Here is a 16,148-nt window from a genome sequence, read left to right as displayed (position 1 = left end):
GAAACATACATACAGGACAGGTCTGAAACATACAGGACAGGTCTGAAACATACTGGACAGGCCTGAAACATACTGGACAGGCCTGAAACATACAGGACAGGCCTGAAACATACTGGACAGGTCTGAAACATACAGCTCTCAGTTACTGGACAGATCTAAAACATACAGGACAGGTCTGAAACATACAGCTCTCAGTTACTGGACAGATCTGAAACATACAGGACAGGTCTGAAACATACAGGACAGGTCTGAAACATACAGGACAGGTCTGAAACATACAGGACAGGTCTGAAACATACAGGACAGGTCTGAAACATACAGGACAGGTCTGAAACATACAGCCCTCAGTTCCTGGGCAGGTCTGAAACATATAACACACCTTAATCTCTTATAATAATTCACACGAGTAAAATAAATAAAAATGTTGAGTTGTGTGAGAACCGCTCTTAAAACGCCATCTGCTCATCACTAACCTGTCCAATAAAATCAATCATTTCATGACTCCTCCAATGTTTTTTGTTGTTGTTGTATTCCTGTGTGTGTGTGTGTGTGTGTGTGTGTGTGTGTGTGTGTGTGTGTGTGTGTGTGTGTGTGTGTGTGTGTGTGTGTGTGTGTGTGTGTGTGTGTGTGTGTGTGTGTGTGTGTGTGTGTGTGTGTGTGTGTGTGTGTGTGTGTGTGTGTGTGTGTGTGTGTGTGAGAAACAGCCTTGTAGGGGGAACCAGGGAGGGAATGGTACAGTACTATATTGGTTCAGGGGTCCCAGGAGACTCACATATTATGAATAGAACTAGTCTCAGTCCCAGGATGACGCCTGTCATCTCTGACAACCACTCAACAAGTAGGCTAAGCTAGTGGTCAGTCCCCAGACCCACTCAACAAGTAGGCTAAGCTAGTGATCAGTCCCCAGACCCACTCAACAAGTAGGCTAAGCTAGTGGTCAGTCCCCAGACCCACTCAACAAGTAGGCTAAGCTAGTGGTCAGTCCCCAGACGCACTCAACAAGTAGGCTAAGCTAGTGGTCAGTCCCCAGACCCACTCAACAAGTAGGCTAAGCTAGTGGTCAGTCCCCAGACCCACTCAACAAGTAGGCTAAGCTAGTGGTCAGTCCCCAGACCCACTCAACAAGTAGGCTAAGCTAGTGGTCAGTCCCCAGACCCACTCAACAAGTAGGCTAAGCTAGTGGTCAGTCCCCAGACACACTCAACAAGTAGGCTAAGCTAGTGGTCAGTCCCCAGACCCACACAACAAGTAGGCTCAGCTAGTGGTTAGTCCCCAGAACCACTCAACAAGTAGGCTAAGCTAGTGGTTAGTCACCAGAACCACTCAACAAGTAGGCTAAGCTAGTGGTCAGTCCCCAGAACCACTCAACGAGTAGGCTAAGCTAGTGGTTAGTCCCCGGAACCACTCAACAAGTAGGCTAAGCTAGTGGTCAGTCCCCAGACCCACTCAACAAGTAGGCTAAGCTAGTGGTCAGTCCCCAGACCCACACAACAAGTAGGCTCAGCTAGTGGTTAGTCCCCAGAACCACTCAACAAGTAGGCTAAGCTAGTGGTTAGTCACCAGAACCACCCAACAAGTAGGCTAAGCTAGTGGTTAGTCACCAGAACCACCCAACATATAGGCTAAACTAGAGACAGAACCAGTACTTCAGCTAGCTACCACCCAACATATAGGCTAAGCTATTTCAGTCCAGCTAGCTACAAGCCAACATTAAGGCTAAGCTACTGACAAAACTACCCAATATGTAGGCTAAGCAACTCCACTCCAGCTATTTACCACCCAACATGTAGGATGGCATACTCTCCAGAACCACCCAGAACAGGGCTCCGGGCAGCCGAGCGGAAATGGAGGAAAAATCGCCTCCCTGCGGACCTGGCATCCTTTCACTCCCTCCTCTCTACATTTTCCTCCTCTGTCTCTGCTGCTAAAGCCACTTTCTACCACGCTAAATTCCAAGCATCTGCCTCTAACCCTAGGAAGCTCTTTGCCACCTTCTCCTCCCTCCTGAATCCTCCCCCCCCCTCCTCCCTCTCTGCAGACGACTTCGTCAACCATTTTGAAAAGAAGGTCGACGACATCCGATCCTCGTTTGCTAAGTCAAACGACACCGCTGGTTCTGCTCACACTGCCCTACCCTGTGCTCTGACCTCTTTCTCCCCTCTCTCTCCAGATGAAATCTCGCGTCTTGTGACGGCCGGCCGCCCAACAACCTGCCCGCTTGACCCTATCCCCTCCTCTCTTCTCCAGACCATTTCCGGAGACCTTCTCTTCCTCACCTCGCTCATCAACTCATCCCTGACCGCTGGCTACGTCCCTTCCGTCTTCAAGAGAGCGAGAGTTGCACCCCTTCTGAAAAAACCTACACTCGATCCCTCCGATGTCAACAATTACAGACCAGTATCCCTTCTTTCTTTTCTCTCCAAAACTCTTGAACGTGCCGTCCTTGGCCAGCTCTCCCGCTATCTCTCTCTGAATGACCTTCTTGATCCAAATCAGTCAGGTTTCAAGACTAGTCATTCAACTGAGACTGCTCTCCTCTGTATCACGGAGGCGCTCCGCACTGCTAAAGCTAACTCTCTCTCCTCTGCTCTCATCCTTCTAGATCTATGGGCTGCCTTCGATACTGTGAACCATCAGATCCTCCTGTCCACCCTCTCCGAGTTGGGCATCTCCGGCGCGGCCCACGCTTGGATTGCGTCCTACCTGACAGGTCGCTCCTACCAGGTGGCGTGGCGAGAATCTGTCTCCTCACCACGCGCTCTCACCACTGGTGTCCCCCAGGGCTCTGTTCTAGGCCCTCTCCTATTCTCGCTATACACCAAGTCACTTGGCTCTGTCATAACCTCACATGGTCTCTCCTATCATTGCTATGCAGACGACACACAATTAATCTTCTCCTTTCCCCCTTCTGATGACCAGGTGGCGAATCGCATCTCTGCATGTCTGGCAGACATATCAGTGTGGATGACGGATCACCACCTCAAGCTGAACCTCGGCAAGACGGAGCTGCTCTTCCTCCCGGGGAAGGACTGCCCGTTCCATGATCTCGCCATCACGGTTGACAACTCCATTGTGTCCTCCTCCCAGAGCGCTAAGAACCCCTGGCGTGATCCTGTAGGTTCATGACAACACCCTGTCGTTCTCAACAGGCAACATCATTACTGGCTGTTGGCTGGGCTCCCCTGTGTTCCTGCCGCAGCCCGTCTGGGTTCATGCTCTACAACATCCGTTCTCTCCACTGGCTTCCAGTTGACATCCGCTACAAGACCTGCCTCACACAGGAACCGTCTCAGTGCGCAGGTCCTTTAACCCAGGCACTTGTCATCAACCCCGTCTGGATTACTGCAACCCGCTGTTGGCTGGGCTCCCTGCCTGTGCCATTAAACCCCTTCAACTCATCCAGAACGCCGCAGCCCGTCTGGTGTTCAACCTTCCCAAGTTCTCTCACGTCACCCCGCTCCTCCGTTCTCTCCACTGGCTTCCAGTTGAAGCTCGCATCCGACTTTTACAAGACCATGGTGCTTGCCTACGGAGCTGTGAGGGGAACGGCACCTCAGTACCTCCAGGCTCTGATCAGGCCCTACACCCAAACAAGGGCACTGCGTTCATCCACCTCTGGCCTGCTCGCCTCCCTACCACTGAGGAAGTACAACTCCCGCTCAGCCCAGTCAAAACTGTTCGCTGCTCTGGCCCCCCAATGGTGGAACAAACTCCCTCACGACGCCAGGACAGCGCCAGGAGTCAATCACCACCTTCCGGAGACACCTGAAACCCCACCTCTTTAAGGAATACCTAGGATAGGATAAGTAATCCCTCTTACCCCCCCCCCTTAGGATTTAGATGCACTATTGTAAAGTGACTGTTCCACTGGATGTCAGAAGGTGAATGCACCAATTTGTAAGTCGCTCTGGATAAGAGCGTCTGCTAAATGACTTAAATGTAAAATGTAAATGTAAAATGTAGGCTAAGCTAGACACAGAACCACCCAGCATGTAGGATGAGCTAGAGACAGAACCACCCAGCATGTAGGATGTGCTAGAGACAGAACCCCCAAAATGTAGGCTAAGCTAGAGTCAGAAAGACCAGCATGTAGGCTAGGCTACTCCAGTCCAGCGAGCTATCACCCTACACATTTTATCATGGGGCTGAGAGTAATGTAGCAGTTTTAAAGCTAATTTCTTGCAAATGTGCACTATACAAGTCTCAAGCTGGGCTACCTCATCACGAGAGTGATTCTAAAATCACCCGCCAGTCTCCAGTCATAGCCAGGGAATACCGCCAAACTCTAAGGCCGGGAGGTGAATGGGTTGGTAAATATTTCATGATGACAATAATTCTGATGTTTCGTGGGAGTTACTGACAGACAGACCACGGTTACTGAGCAACTGAGTATTCACAAACCCTTCACTTTTATTGTTGTGTTACAAAGTGGGATTAAACTGGATTTAATTACATTTTTGTCAACGATCGACACAAAATACTCTGTCAACATGGAAGAAAGATTCTAATATTTGTATAAAAAATAATAATAATGAAAAATAAAACACTAATTATATCTTGATTTGATAAGTAATCATCCCCAGGTCAATACATGTTAGAAAAGCCTTTGGCAGCGATTAAAGCTGTGAATCTTTCTGGGTAAGTCTCAAGAGCTTTCCACTCTTGGATTGTACAAACATTTAAAAATTGGTTGTAGATGCTAGACAACCATTTTCAGGTCTTGCCATAGATTTTCAAGCAGATTTGCGTCAAAACTGTAACTTAGCCACTCAGGAACATTCAATGTCTTCTTGGTAAACAACTCCAGTGTAGAATTAGGCCTTGTGTTTTAGGTTATTGTCCTGCTGAAAGGTGAATTAATCTCCCGGTATCTGGTGGAAAGCAGACTAAAACAGATTTTCTAGAATTTTGATCCTGAAAAACTCCCCAGTCCTTAACGATTACAAGCATACCCATAACATGATGCAGCCACCTTTATGCTTGAAAATATGGAGAGTGGTGCTCAGTAATAAGTTGTATTGGATTTTCCCCAAACATAACACTTTGTATTCAGGACAAAAAAGTTAATTGCTTTTCCATATTTTTGCAGCATTTTCTTGCCTCGTTACAAACAGGAATATTTGTTTTGGAATATTTCTATTCTCTACAGGTTTCCTTCTTTTCACTCTGTCATTTAGGTTAGTATTGTAGAGTAACTACAATGTTGTTGATCCATCCTCAGTTTTCTCCTTTCACAGCCATTAAACTAACTATTTTAAAGTCACAATTGGCCTCATGGTGAAAATCTCTTCTTCCTTATTTAAGTTTGCCGTAACCAAGGAGTTGAATTTGTATTGATTAAAGACATTTCAGCTTTAAATTTCTTATTAATTAGTCAAAAAAAGTGTTTAACTCCACTTCCACTTTGACATTATGGGGCATTGTGGGTAGGCCAGTGACAAAAAAAAAAAAAAATCTACATTTAATCAATTTTAAATTCAGGCCGTAACAGCCAAATGTGGAAAAATGTCAAGGGGTGTGAATTCTTTCCGAAGGCAGTGTATAGGAGGCTTGTGAATGTCCCATCTTACTAGTTAGTGTATGTAATGAGTATCACAGAATGAGTCATAATACCCATAAAACCTAGCGGTCAAACAGGGAAATGGTTCCAATCGAAACACTTAAAATAAGTGCTGTGTTTCATGTCGGCTTACGTGACGTTTTGATAACCGTATAAATCTCTCTAGGACAAGGTTGACTTTTATTTATATATCCCGCCCATATTTACCTGCCAAAAATGAAACACTAATTAGCTGTTAACTGTGGCTATCATAAAGAACTACAAATACCATGATGAGACTGACGAATCGAGGTGAAGGTAAGAATCTGTTAACTGTGGCTATCATAAAGAACTACAAATACCATGATGAGACTGAAGAATCGAGGCGAAGGTAAGAATCTGTGGATTAACTATCTAATGTTAATCAAATGTAGTAATACAAAATAATAAAAAATGGCTACATTTTCTTTCAATACCTGCTAGCAAAGGTGTCAGAAACAACATGCAGGAGACTGCAGGGATTTGTAGTTTTGTATGATGTCTACTTTGATGCCAATCAGCGTTTTTGAATCGGAGAGTAAATAGAGACAGATATATATTGATAAAAAGTCACCTTGTCCACAGTTATCAAAATAGGGTAAACCTATATGAAAACACAGCCCTAGTTTCTAAAAATCACCCATGGGGGAAAATGAATGCTGGAAAAACAGTTGGAACCATTTCCCGGTTTGATCGCAAGGTTTTATGGGTAATTATGACACCTCTACTGTGGGGTTCTATTGACATAGGGGTTGATTTGGGATTCAAAGTGTCATCTTACCAGTCTTGCCGTTGAAAACACAGAGCTCGGTGTTGTTGAGACCAAAGAGACTGGAGCAGACCTGTCTCAGCTTGGCCATGTCCAGACAGATATCTCCTTTAGGGTTCTCCAGGAGAACCACACCCTCTGACAGAGACGGAACAAAAATAGCATTTATTTAAACCGTAAAAGCATGAACAGGGCTGTTATATTTGGTACCCTTCCCCAGATCTGTGCCTCGACACAATCCTGTCTCGGAGCTCTAAGGACAATTCCTTTGACCACATGGCTTGGTTTTTGCTCTGACATGCGCTATCAACTGTGGGACCTTTATATAGACAGGTGTGTGTGCCTTTCCAAATCATGTCCAATCAATTGAATTTCCCACAGGTGGACTCCAATCAAGTTGTAGAAACATCTCAAGGATGATCAATGGAAACAGGATGCACCTGAGCACAATTCCAAGTCTCATAGCAAAAGGGTCTGAATACTTATGAAAATAAGTTCTATAAGTTTTCAAATTTGAATATGTTTACAAAAAAATTCTAAAAACCTGTTTTTGCTTTGTCATTATGGGGTATTGTGTGTAGTAGATTGTGATGTTTTCATTTGTATTTAATTGAGATTTTAAGAATAAGGCTGTAACAAAAATGTGGAAAATGGCAAGTGGTTTGAATATTGTCTGAATGTACCCTCTGTTGACAAATTCAGTGCTTTTTATCACATTTCTATTGAGTTCACCTTCTAAGCCACCACTTGGTATACAACAGATTCTTTTTCAAGCCTCCATGTTTTTTTTTGTTGTTGTTGCTGTGGTAACTAGTTTGACAAAGTCCACCAATTTCTGAAAGGGATTATAAAAAAAGGGGTTTTCGAAATGATACTTTTTTATTTTTTAACCTCGGTTGGTGCTTTTAGGGTGAGAATTCGTCCACTCTTGAATCGGAATTTCAAGTTACACCCCAAATGTAATGAAATGTAATTGACCCCTTGCTATACACCTGCATTGCTTGCTGTTTGGGGTTTTTAGGCTGGGTTTCTGGACAGCACTTTGAGATATCAGCTGATGTACGAAGGGCTAAATAAATACATTTGATTTGATTTACTGTGTTCCATTACACACCGATACGGACAATTTAGATAAACAAAGCCAGAATTGAGGTCCAATCCAATTGAGTCCTGGGGTACACCAATAGTGGGACCACGATCAAAGGCAATGTGAAGCTTGGTCAATCTAATGATAAGTCTAAATATACCTTGCTCCTTGTTATTGAGTTTGAGTTGGAGGTTGATGTAGGCACAGGCTGGTCCAGTCAGAGGAGCTCGAGGGCGGCTGCTCCCTTCACTATGGTCAGGTCCAGGTCCGAACCCTTCAACTATAGTACCACCACAGACACCCCCACAGACACCACCAACAACCACAGACACCACCAACAACCACAGACACCACCAACAACCACAGACACAACCACAGATACCACCACAGATACCACCACAGATACGACCACAGACACCACCAACAACCACAGACACAACCACAGACACCACCACAGACACCACCAACAACCACAGACAAAACCACAGACACAACCACACACACCACCAACAACCACAGACACCACCACAGACACCACCAACAACCACAGACACCACCACAGACACCACCAACAACCACAGACACCACCACAGATACAACCACAGACACCACCACAGATACAACCACAGACACCACCACAGATACAACCACAGACACAGCCACAGAGGGAGAAACATGAAAACCATTCATATTTAGGAACGGGAGTTTTTAATTACATTAATATATATATTTGTTTGTTTGCTTTAACCCAACGCACACGGAGGGATTGAAAGCACTTTACGTTCTGTCTAACAATGTGGTGTTTAATGTCAACCCAACAGACCTGTGTTTTCTCCTGCACGATGACGCCGGAGTCCTTGGGGACGGGGTAGGTCTTGAGTGGTGCCTTGGTGGTTGCAAGGATGAAGTCTGTGTGGGCCTGGATCACACTGTCCAGGTAATCACCTGCCGGCTCACAGCTGTAGTACACTGTGATCTCATCAGACGGCACCAGGTGACCCTGTAGACAGGTAAAACACACACACAGAATTAGATCAAACAGGGCCTAGGACCCTGATCACACTGTCCAGGTAATCTCCTGCCGGCTCATATAGGTCGGGAGCTAATTCCATTTCAATTCAGGAAGTACATTGACATTTCAATTATCTTCCGAGATTTTCAAATGGGGGAAAATGTTGAATTTGGTTTACTTTCTGAATTGAAATGGAATGGAGCTCAACCCTGGTATACTGTGATCTCATCTGAGGGCACCAGGTGACCCAAGAAGGGTAAGGAAAGGGAATCTATAGGATTACTGAATCACCTTGTCGTTCAGGTAAAAATTAATATACTGCTCTCTAATCTCATCAGACGGAACACAGTGACCTTCATAAACAGTAGATATTATTGATACATTTATTTAAGATGCTCTTTGAAGAGGGTTTCAGGTGTTTTTTTAAAGATGGCAGGGACTCTGATGTCCTAGCTTCAGGGGGAAGATGGACAGGGACTCTGCTGTCCTAGCTTCAGGGGGAAGTTGGACAGGGACTCTGCTGTCCTAGCTTCAGGGGGGAGATGGACAGGGACTCTGATGTCCTAGTTTCAGGGGAAGATGGACAGGGACTCTGCTCTCCTAGCTTCAGGGGGAAGATGGACAGGGACTCTGCTGTCCTAGCTTCAGGGGGAAGATGGACAGGGACTCTGCTGTCCTAGCTTCAGGGGGAGATGGACAGGGACTCTGCTGTCCTAGCTTCAGGGGGAAGTTGGACAGGGACTCTGCTGTCCTAGCTTCAGGGGGAAGTTGGACAGGGACTCTGCTGTCCTAGCTTCAGGGGGAGATGGACAGGGACTCTGCTGTCCTAGCTTCAGGGTGAAGTTGGACAGGGACTCTGCTGTCCTAGCTTCAGGGGGAAGATGGACAGGGACTCTGCTGTCCTAGCTTCAGGGGGAAGTTGGACAGGGACTCTCCTGTCCTAGCTTCAGGGGAAAGATGGGCAGGGACTCTGCTGTCCTAGCTTCAGGGGGAAGATGGACAGAGAATCTGCTGTCCTAGCTTCAGGGGGAAGCTGGTTCCACCATTGGGGGGTGCCAGGACAGAGAAGAGCTTGGATTGGACTGAGCAGGAACTGCCCTTCCATAGTGGTGGGAGGACCAAGAGAAGAGCTTGGATTGGGCTGAGCAGGAACTGCCCTTCCATAGTGGTGGGAGGACCAAGAGAAGAGCTTGGATTGGGCTGAGCAGGAACTGCCCTTCCATAGTGGTGGGAGGACCAAGAGACCAGAGGAAGCAGAACAGAGTGCTCGAGTTGGGAGTGTAGTGTCTGAATGTAGGGAGGGTATTTTATTAGGATCCCCCATTAGCAGTTGCAAAAGCAGCAGCTACTCTACAGATAGACATAAGACATAATACAGAACATCAATAGACAAGAGCAGCTCAAGGACAGAACTACATACATTTTTATTTAAAGGCACACGTAGTCCACATATCAATACATACACACAAACAGGGGAGAGGCGTTGTGAGATGTTGCTTCATCGGTTAAAAAAACAACAGGTTTACAAAATACTTCCATGCAATAAGGGCTCTATATAATACTGTATTTGGGGACTGGCACTGCCAGAAGAGGACTGGCCACCCCACATAGCCTGGTTCCTCTCTAGGTTTCTCCCTAGGTTTTGGCCTTTCTAGGGAGTTTTTCCGAGCCACCGTGCTTCTACACCTGCATTGCTTGCTGTTTGGGGGTTTTATTAGGCTGGGTTTCTGTACAGCACTTTGAGATATCAGCTGATGTACGAAGGGCTATATAAATACATTTTATTTGATTTGTAAAGACCCCTGGTGGCATGTCTGGTGGGATAAGTGTGTGTGTCAGAGCTGGTGTGGAAGTTGACGATGTAAACAATTTGGGATTTCTGACACATTAATGTTTCTTATATAAAGAAGAAGTGATGTAGTCAGTCTCTGCTCAACTCTTAGCCAAGAGAGACTGGCTGCATAGTATTTATATCAGCCCTCTGATTACAATGAAAAGCAAAATGTGGCTCTCTGTTCTGGACCAGCTGCAGCTGAACTAGGTCTTTCTTAGCAGCACTTGACCACATGTAGCATTCTGGATAAGTTGCAGCAGGAAGGCCATCCCAAGCTCCGAGATTGGTGTCAGAGACACACTCATGAGTCCATGAGAACCAAGGCTACCGGCTCAACGAAAGCCGTTTTGATCTACGGCGTCCACAAATCGATGTATAAGCGAATATGTCCGTCGGGAACCGATACCAGAACCACGCAGGGGACTTTAAACATGGAAGAGAGCACATTGATCTCTCCTTAATCTACAGAGGCCCAATTACAGGCTGGCTTCAAGGGTAGAAAATACACACAGAGATTCAGTAACTGACATCAGAGAGGAAGGACTTTATAGCCTTTTGGGTATTTTCAGGCAGTGAACAGCGGAAGCTAGAGTAGCAACGTCGTTAAGGAGAAAAATTATTTGTGTTACAATGTGTGTGTGTGTTGCCAAATCAAAACCCTGAGACTATGACCTCTCCTTCCCTCCCGGTCCTCCCTCGGCCCTCCCCCCGTCCTCTTAACCCACTGAGACCCTTAGTTACTGCTACTCAATTAATTCCCTGGGGTGGAAAATTCCTAAAGATTTCAGTTTTAAATAACAGTAGAATTTACCCTGGCTGAGAGCCAAGGCAACACACACACACACACACACACAGTTCAGCCCAGTCGAATCCAGGGACCGATGGAAAAATGTTTGTTTATTAAGAAAACAAGTCTAAAATAATCCCGCTTTACTTTCCTTCTCTCTACCCCACTTCAAAGTGTTTCTGAAACAGACCTCTGTAGTCAGGGATGAGGCTTACATTAAAGCCTGAATATTATGGCACGGGAGAAGCTGGTTCTCAACGCTGCTAGAATTCAGGAGTGGAAATATTTCAACATGAGAGGAGAGAGAGAGAGAAAGAGAGAGAGGGGGAAAGGGAGAGAGAGATAAAGGGAGAAAGAGAGAAGCCTGGGGAAACCAGGGAGGGAGAGACTCCTGGGAATACCAGGGAGGTGCCAGGGTGGGAGAGACTCCTGGGAATACCAGGGAGGGAAAGAAGCCTGGGAATACCATGGAGGTGCCAGGGAGGGAGAGACTCCTGGGAATACCAGGGGAGGGAGAGACACCTGGGAATACCAGGGGAGGGAGAGACACCTGGGAATACCAGGGGAGGGAGAGACACCTGGGAATACCAGGGGAGGGAGAGACTCCTGGCTATACCAGGGGAGGGAGAGACTCCTGGGTATACCAGGGGAGGGAGAGACACCTGGGAATACCAGGGAGGGAAAGAAGCCTGGGAATACCAGGGAGGGAAAGAAGCCTGGGAATACCATGGAAGTGCCAGGGAGGGAGAGACACTGGGAATGCCATGGAGGTGCCAGGGAGGGAGAGACCTGGGAATACAAGGGGAGGGAGAGACACCTGGGAATACCAGGGGAGGGAGAGACACTGGGAATACCATTGGAGGTGCCAGGGAGGGAGAGACACTGGGAATACCATGGAGGTGCCAGGGACGGAGAGACACCTGGGAATACCATGGAGGGAAAGAAGCCTGGGAATACCATGGAGGTGCCAGGGAGGGAGAGACAACTGGGAATACCATGGAGGGAAAGAAGCCTGGAAATACCATGGAGGTGCCAGGGAGGGAGAGACACCTGGGAATACAAGGGGAGGGAGAGACACCTGGGAATACCAGGGAGGTGCCAGGGAGGGAGAGCCACCTGGGAATACCAGGGAGGTGCCAGGGAGGGAGAGACACCTGGGAATACCAGGGAGGGAGAGACACCTGGGAATACCAGGGAGGGAGAGACACCTGGGAATACCAGGGAGGGAGAGACACCTGGGAATACCAGGGAGGGAGAGACACCTGGGAATACCAGGGAGGGAGAGACACCTGGGAATACCAGGGAGGGAGAGACACCTGGGAATACCAGGGAGGGAGAGACACCTGGGAATACCAGGGAGGGAGAGACACCTGGGAATACCAGGGGAGGGAGGAGACACCTGGGAATACCAAGGGAGGGAGAGACACCTGGGAATACCAGGAGGGAGGGAGAGACACCTGGGAATACCAGGGGAGGGAGAGACACCACCTGGGAATACCAGGGGAGGGAGAGACACCTGGGTATACCAGGGGAGGGAGAGACACCTGGGAGGTGCCAGTGAGGGAGAGACACTGGGAATACCAGGGAGGTGCCAGGGAGGGAGAGACACCTGGGATTACCAGGGGGGAGGGAGGGAGAGACACCTGGGATTACCAGGGGAGGGAGAGACACCTGGGAATACCAGGGAGGTGCCAGGGAGGGAGAGACACCTGGGAATACCAGGGAGGTGCCAGGGAGGGAGAGACACCTGGGAATACCAGGGAGGGAGAGACACCTGGGAATACCAGGGAGGTGCCAGGGAGGGAGAGCCACCTGGGAATACCAGGGAGGGAGGTGCCAGGGAGGGAGGGAGAGACACCTGGGAGGTTCCAAGTCCCCATGTGGCAGGAAGTACTCATGTTGAACACGTTTCAAAAGTATCACAGCGTGTTTGACCTTTTTGCGTAGTTTCTGGATGCGGTTGATGACCTCACGAGCCACACCCTCATCCAGCATGGACTGGTCTGGAGTGACGTCTAACAGCACCAGCACCTGAAGAATGATACCAACACACACATATATTACTATATATACACACAGACACACACAGTGGGGCAAAAAAGTAGCCACCAATTGTGCAAGTTGTCCTACTTAAAAAGATGGGAGGCCTGTAATTTTCATCATAGGTACACTTCAACTATGACAGACAAAATTAGAAAAAAAAATCCAGAATTTGCAAATTATGGTGGAAAATAAGTATTTGGTCAATAACAAAAGTTTATCTCAATACTTTGTTATATACCCTTTGTTGACAATGACAGAGGTCAAACGTTTTCTGTAAGTTTTCACAAGGTTTTCGCACACTGTTGCTGGTATTTTGGCCCATTCCTCCATGCAGATCTCCTCTAGAGCAGTGATGTTTTGGGGCTGTTGCTGGGCAACACAGACTTTAAACTCCCTCCAAAGATTTTCTATGGGGTTGAGATCTGGAGACTGGCTAGGCCACTCCAGGACCTTGAAATGCTTCTTACGAAGCCACTCCTTGGTTGCCCGGGCGGTGTGTTTGGGATCATTGTCATGCTGAAAGACCCAGCCACGTTTCATCTTCAATGCCCTTGCTGATGGAAGGAGGTTTTCACTGAAAATCTCATGATACATGGCCCCATTCATTATTTCCTTTACACGGATCAGTCGTCCCGGTCCCTTTGCAAAAAAACAGACCAAAAGCATGATGTTTCCACCCCCATGCTTCACAGTAGGTATGGTGTTCTTTGGGTGCAACTCAGCATTCTTTGTCCTCCAAACATGACGAGTTGAGTTTTTACCAAAAAGTTATAATTTGGTTTCAACTGACCATATGACATTCTCCCAATCTTCTTCTGGATCAACCAAATGCTCTCTAGCATACTTCAGACAGGCCTGGACATGTACTGGCTTAAGCAAGGGGACACGTCTGGCACTGCAGGATTTGAGTCCCTGGCGGCGTAGTGTGTTACTGATGGTAGGCTTTGTTACTTTGGTTCCAGCTCTCTGCAGGTCATTCACTAGGTCCCCCCGTGTGGTTCTGGGATTTTTGCTCACCATTCTTGTGATCATTTTGACCCCACGGGGTGAGATCTTGCGTGGAGCCCCAGATCGAGGGAGATTATCAGTGGTCTTGTATGTCTTCCATTTCCTAATAATTTTCTGGATTTTTTTTCTCTCATTTTGTCTGTCATAGTTGAAGTCAGTACCTATGATGAAAATTACAGGCCTCTCTCATCTTTTTAAGTGGGAGAACTTGCACCATTGGTGGCTGAATAAATACTTTTTTGCCCCACTGTGTGTGTATATATATATATATAAAACTATAGACTGAATACACATTACAGAGACAGAATACAACTGCACTGTTCAGTGATGTTGACACACGGCAGCTGGTTCAACAATCTGTTGTGTTTACATACTTGCAGTTTAAAAAATATATATTTTTAAATCCCTCCGTTGGTTTCAAATCTCACCTGCAAAACTTTGACATTCTTGTTATTTGCACTGATTAATCTCCCACTTGTCTTTTCTGTGAGACTAAATCAAACTAAAACAATGCAGTATAACAGAGTGGTGTGTATGTAACAGTGGTGTGTAACAGAGTGGTGTATAACAGAGTGGTGTGTAACAGTATAACAGAGTGGTGTGTAACAGTATAACAGAGTGGTGTGTAACAGAGTGGTGTGTAACAGTATAACAGAGTGGTGTGTAACAGAGTGGTGTGTAACAGTATAACAGAGTGGTGTGTAACAGAGTGGTGTATAACAGTATAACAGAGTGGTGTGTAACAGAGTGGTGTATAACAGTATAACAGAGTGGTGTGTAACAGAGTGGTGTGTAACAGTATAACAGAGTGGTGTGTAACAGAGTGGTGTATAACAGTATAACAGAGTGGTGTGTAACAGTATAACAGAGTGGTGTGTAACAGAGTGGTGTATAACAGTATAACAGAGTGGTGTGTAACAGAGTGGTGTGTAACAGTATAACAGAGTGGTGTGTAACAGTATAACAGAGTGGTGTGTAACAGTGTAACAGAGTGGTGTGTAACAGTGTAACAGAGTGGTGTATAACAGAGTGGTGTATAACAGAGTGGTGTGTAACAGAGTGGTGTGTAACAGTATAACAGAGTGGTGTATAACAGTATAACAGAGTGGTGTATAACAGAGTGGTGTATAACAGAGTGGTGTATAACAGTATAACAGAGTGGTGTATAACAGTATAACAGAGTGGTGTATAACAGAGTGGTGTATAACAGAGTGGTGTGTAACAGTATAACAGAGTGGTGTGTAACAGTATAACAGAGTGGTGTGTAACAGTATAACAGAGTGGTGTGTAACAGTATAACAGAGTGGTGTATAACAGAGTGGTGTATAACAGTATAACAGAGTGGTGTATAACAGAGTGGTGTATAACAGAGTGGTGTGTAACAGTATAACAGAGTGGTGTGTAACAGTATAACAGAGTGGTGTGTAACAGTGTAACAGAGTGGTGGGTAACAGAGTGGTGTATAACAGAGTGGTGTATAACAGTGTAACAGAGTGGTGTGTAACAGAGTGGTGTGTAACAATATAACAGAGTGGTGTATAACAGTATAACAGAGTGGTGTGTAACAGTGTAACAGAGTGGTGTGTAACAGAGTGGTGTATAACAGTATAACAGAGTGGTGTATAACAGTATAACAGAGTGGTGTATAACAGAGTGGTGTGTAACAGTATAACAGAGTGGTGTATAACAGAGTGGTGTGTAACAGTATAACAGAGTGGTGTATAACAGTATAACAGAGTGGTGTATAACAGTATAACAGAGTGGTGTATAACAGAGTGGTGTGTAACAGAGTGGTGTGTAACAGAGTGGTGTATAACAGTATAACAGAGTGGTGTATAACAGAGTGGTGTATAACAGTATAACAGAGTGGTGTATAACAGAGTGGTGTGTAACAGTATAACAGAGTGGTGTATAACAGAGTGGTGTATAACAGTATAACAGAGTGGTGTATAACAGAGTGGTGTATAACAGTATAACAGAGTGGTGTATAACAGTATAACAGAGTGGTGTATAACAGAGTGGTGTGTAAC

The 16,148-nt window shown here is 46.2% G+C and overlaps 1 protein-coding gene across 1 annotated transcript in view; it reads right to left on the bottom strand.

Annotated features, from left to right (window-relative positions):
- iars1 (isoleucyl-tRNA synthetase 1) overlaps nucleotides 1-16,148 on the bottom strand; it is a 131,559-nt gene that overhangs the window by 6,032 nt on the left and 109,379 nt on the right. The window contains 5 exon segments of the mRNA XM_046338710.1: nucleotides 6,360-6,485; nucleotides 7,595-7,666; nucleotides 7,669-7,714; nucleotides 8,258-8,434; nucleotides 13,003-13,098. Of these exon segments, the coding sequence (XP_046194666.1) occupies nucleotides 6,360-6,485; nucleotides 7,595-7,666; nucleotides 7,669-7,714; nucleotides 8,258-8,434; nucleotides 13,003-13,098 (517 nt within the window).

Source organism: Oncorhynchus gorbuscha, linkage group LG03, assembly GCF_021184085.1.
Source record: "Oncorhynchus gorbuscha isolate QuinsamMale2020 ecotype Even-year linkage group LG03, OgorEven_v1.0, whole genome shotgun sequence".
In the NCBI taxonomy this organism is placed as follows: domain Eukaryota; kingdom Metazoa; phylum Chordata; class Actinopteri; order Salmoniformes; family Salmonidae; genus Oncorhynchus; species Oncorhynchus gorbuscha.
Note: the sequence above shows the minus strand (reverse complement) of the source record. Positions and strands in the feature narration are given on the sequence as shown.